Consider the following 4,756-nt stretch of genomic DNA (forward strand, 5'->3'; position numbering starts at 1 on the left):
TGTCTAAATTCCCATGAGTATTTCTTACGTAACTAGTCCGCAAGAAACCCATAATTTTTTCAGTAAAAATGGAAATGGCAATTTAAAAGTATGAACTCTCCTGAGTTTCCAATGAAATGATTCCTTGGTTGTCGTGTGTTTGCCAGGTGATCGAAAATATCCCGACTGTTTGTTTTCGTTTTGTGGTTACTGGTCGCACGTGACTGAGACCAAAAACATTGGAATTTTTAATGCATGCTTAATACGAAATGTTGAGGTGGTTGGCAGAGTCTTCTTTCCTCTTCCCGACGTATCTAGGAAGATCAAAAGAGACTCTGCTCGCAGGGTATCGTACATGGGCCTTGTTAGAAGATCCCTGCCAAGCAGGCCACTTCTGCTGGAGAGAACAGGACATCCGTAACACCGGGGACGTAATCCCCTGTTCTTCTCGAATAGCGTGTGGTTCTTTAACGTCCCACAGGGAACTTATGAACATAAAAGAATTTGTGAGACGGAGCCTACGGTTTATACTCCTTATCCGAGAACACTTAAAAAGTCTAACCATTGAAATTACAAAGGCAGCACTTTCTCTCCTCAGTTATTTTAAGATCCCGAGTGTTGATGCGGCCAGGGTTCGAACCCGCGACCTCCCCGCATGACAGCCTGATGCTCAACCAACCAAGCCACCGGTGCGCTGTTTTGGATGACGTTTCAGTAGATTGTTAGGAGGGATGTAGATACTGTTCATTCAAAATAATACCATCTTGTATAACAGGTATTACTTCTCTTACCTGTTCGCTTTCGGAAGAAGAGGATGCCGCTCTGTTGGCAGTCAAAATCGATGCACGTGTGGTCCTTTTCCTAGACTCCTTTTCATCACAAAGGGAAAATAACAACTTGAACCTAGAATTTGATTAAGAAAGCAAATTACACTCTGATGAGAAAAAGTACTACCTTCCTCTATCCTCTATGTACCGCATGTCCTTGAAGTTAAGCGAGTATGTATTTCATGTAATATAAAACAGATGAAAGCACGAAGCCGAAGGCGGAGTGCTTTTATTGTTTCGAGGTGTTTGGAACCCCTGATGAAACACTCACACTCGTTTTTAATATGGCTTCTAAAGGTATTCACACTTCTTTAGTAATTTTGGGGTATTGTTTCAGTACTCTAATTTCCTATGATTATGTGATTAATATAATTAAAATATGCGAAATTCATTGTTGTTTGTTGGAAGTCATGCGGGAGTGAAGATGTCACAGTCTTTTGCTGTGAATACCGTAAACCGTTTTCGTTTTCCATTATAACTACTATGAAGAAGAACCAAAGTTGTTAGATGAGAGTATTCCTATATAAGTCAACAGCTTACAAAATCAAATAAGCGTTAAAATTTTCGCGAATGGCAAATAAATAGACAAGTTTGGTCCGGGTGGCGTAGTCGTGTACAGATTTGGCAACTATGGAGGCCAACACGCTAAAGTTTTTCCAGGAGGATGCGAATAGTCAAGAGGAGATGTATCCAGCAAGGCCCTTTTATGGAATTATCTGTGGCTTTCAAAGGCATTTAGATTTGGCTTACTACGCATGAATCTTAATGTCCAATGAGACAACAGATGAAAACCACGTGTGGTATGGATATCTGATCCAAAAAACGTGTGGTTTTTATCTGTGTTTTCATTGGGTATCAAAACAAAAGAACGTGACGAATTTAGCCATCTTTTATTGGCTACTGAACTACTGAATTATTAATACATTTTAGAAATTAACTTTAAAGGGAAAAAAGGGTATAGAAAACGTTTCTCTGAATCGAAAGTTGTTAACCTGTATTGTCAGACTTGACCACTCATTTGGACTAAATGTGTTTAAATAGCCAACAATAACGCTTCAAAAATGGGCAAATTTAAATTGAAATCTGCCATTTTTATTTTTGTGTATGCAAACGGGGCTATGACGTAGCAATAGTCAAGGATTTCTCCGGATGACTAAATGTACTTGATGAAAAGAAGAAACCAAACGATGTTTGATGTCGTTTAAACGCCAAACAGTATCACTGAAGATACATGGTCAATACATACTTAGTCTTCCTTGCATCACTCGCAGATTGTTTGACCTGGTCCAACGCCGACCTAAGACCCTCACCTGTGTTTTCCTGAAACCATGGCGCGTCGTCGAGTTGTTCTACACCCGATAAAACACGACCTGGGAGTTTATTGAGCGGGCTTCAATAACGGCATGTACTAAAACCCTAAACAGCGAAACGAAACCATCGAAACACCAAAACAAAGTAATGAAACAATCGAAACACCGAACGAAACTACCGGAACACACGAAACAGCCATAAAAACTTGAACAAAACCATCAAAACAGACTCAATAGGGAGCTTACGAAACGACGACGCCGACGGCAACGATGACGCTACAAAACAATAGGTTTAGTGAGCAAAAACAATGGCTCTGCAAGCTCTGCACGTGCGTTTTACATTCTGGTACATTTTTTTGCCGTCATCTCCTAAATGACGACGTGAAATGACCCAATTCAAGTTTCTGTGGAGGACGTTAGCACATGACGATGAATTTTGAGTACTAGTTCTCTCTCTACGCTTCCAACCCACTCATACTAGTTTAATTCCTCAACAGTTACTACACATTTTTCACGCGAAACGACATGAAATAGTTTCGTAGTGATATAAATAACGCGAACTCGTAGTCCTCGTAGCCGTCGTCGTCCTCGTTTGGTAAGCTCCCTAATAACAACACTGAGACTCGACGTCCCAGCGGATTGTCTGTTCTAGTATTCTGTTTCAGTTGATCTTTATTCACAATCTTTGCAGATTCCCTAAGCACATACAAAGAGTGAAACCAGAAGATTCTTTTATTTTTTTCATTACTTTTAGTTTTACAACTCAAATTAACTGAGACCAAACGCCACTGCATTTGCGGTCAGATTCCTGAAAATTTGAAGCGTTTGGCGTGAAAACGACGTTGCAAACAGCCTGAACAAGACAACAAACAAAAATACGAGGGGACAAAGTTATCATAAAAGAATGTTAACGCATTTTTTTTAATTATTGTATTTTTTAACAATTATTCCATGAGCCCGCGTTGGAGACGAGATGGTAAATAGCCAACGAGGCGTGTAGTGCCGATTTGGCTATCACCAATAGACCGTATTCATAAATGGCGGCCAATTTATAATTCCTTTGTCGAAGTGCAAATTAGCCTACCAAGCCTCGATACCATACAGTGAATTGAAAAGAATTCTTGCTCTAAAATGAGGCCAGGTAGGCTAACTTGCACGTGGACAAAAGAATTATAAATGTGACCGCCATTTATGAATAAGGTCTATATCGTATCCAACAAGGGGGAATGGAATAATTGTTTTAATAAATTCTCAACCTTTGGTTTTGCTAAATTTTATTTAATTTTAGAAAAAGATAGGAAAGTGATGTGGCTTCCGGGCGCCAAAAATGTTATGCTGAGCGAGCATTCATTTCCATACAAGGTTAAACGCAGGTATATAATGGCTGGTAACAAAGATCCAGTGAGCCAATGAGAAAGCTAGCATTATCGGAGGTTGAGATTTTATTAATGCAATGTATTTGCATTTCGAAGAGATGTTTTATTGTGGAAAGTGAATTTGCGGCTGTTTCGATCGTTTTTCCGGTTTCGTTCCCGTGTTTAGATGGTTCCAGTGGTTTCATTCCGGTGTTTCCATGGTTTCGGCGGTTCCAGTGGTTTCGTTCCAGAGGTTTCGTTTCAGGTTTTAGTACATTACACAAAAAGCTTTTCCCTCTGGAGTCCGAACAAAGGTTCAAATTGTGAGAGGAGAACATTAGCATACAGGAGACACAAGCTATGCCTTATACACCTTTTTAATAAGTCTAATAAATGCCGTTTTCCGCTAATGACGTCGAACTCTTGCTTTCAAATTTTATTTAGTAATTTACAAAGGCCTAAAACGTTTCCGATTTCTTTTCTTGTTTGAAGCTTTTGTACATTTCTGAATAAATTTTAAAAGCATGAGTTTGACGTCATTAGCGGAAAACGGCATATATTAGACTTATTAAAAGGGTGTATAAATATGCTTTATATAAAGAATTCTAATGTAAATTTGAAGCTCATACCCGTGACGTTTTATCGGGGACCCGATAGGCTGTTTCGCTTGTGAATTATTAATGAAGTTTTGAAGCACTAAGTTATGGCTTATCTTTATTTACTATTGGTTCGCCGAATTTGATAATTGATTTGAATAACGTAATTGCTAGTTTTAGCTCACATTGCACATGTCTAATTTTGTTCGCCTTCATGAAAGTGACGATCAAGAAGTCAAACAACACCTCAATTTTGTTATCAGGAAGGACAATCAAATGTCTCCTTATGTTCTGGAAGAGGTGATTAACAAAGCGCAATGAAGTGAGACGACTTTCTTGGAAGCAGTGCGCAGTTCAATCAAGTGACAAGTGGTATGCAAAAAGAGGTCAAACAGAACGAGCTTGCCAAAGCCTGACTCGGAATGAAACCAACTGAGTTCTACTGGCCCTCACTGTAAAAAATGGTGTGCAACGCATTTCTGTTCTCGGCTGTTTTGCAGGGTAAGTTATACCGACATATTGAAGAACTCTTAAATTGTCAGCAACCTTAATAGCCGGTTGCCGGTTGCTCCAGTAAAACGTGCATGATGGCGCTGGAGGCAATGAAGAGTGAAAATAGTTCTTTTCTTTTCAGATGGCTCAGTAAGACTATGTGAGCTGGCATTGACGTAGCAACTAAACTCTTTGCT

General features: G+C 39.5%; 1 protein-coding gene across 1 annotated transcript in view; it reads left to right on the plus strand.

The window, feature by feature from the left end:
- The first annotated feature begins 4,447 nt into the window (after window positions 1-4,447).
- The window catches only part of LOC138020418 (streptococcal hemagglutinin-like), a 16,807-nt gene continuing 16,498 nt past the window's right edge, over window positions 4,448-4,756 (plus strand). The window contains exon 1 of the mRNA XM_068867407.1: window positions 4,448-4,568. Coding sequence (XP_068723508.1) covers window positions 4,529-4,568 — 40 coding nt within the window. The 5' untranslated portion in view covers window positions 4,448-4,528. The remainder of the gene's footprint in view (window positions 4,569-4,756) is intronic.

This window comes from Montipora capricornis, chromosome 10 (genome assembly GCF_036669925.1).
Source record: "Montipora capricornis isolate CH-2021 chromosome 10, ASM3666992v2, whole genome shotgun sequence".
Lineage (NCBI taxonomy): Eukaryota > Metazoa > Cnidaria > Anthozoa > Scleractinia > Acroporidae > Montipora > Montipora capricornis.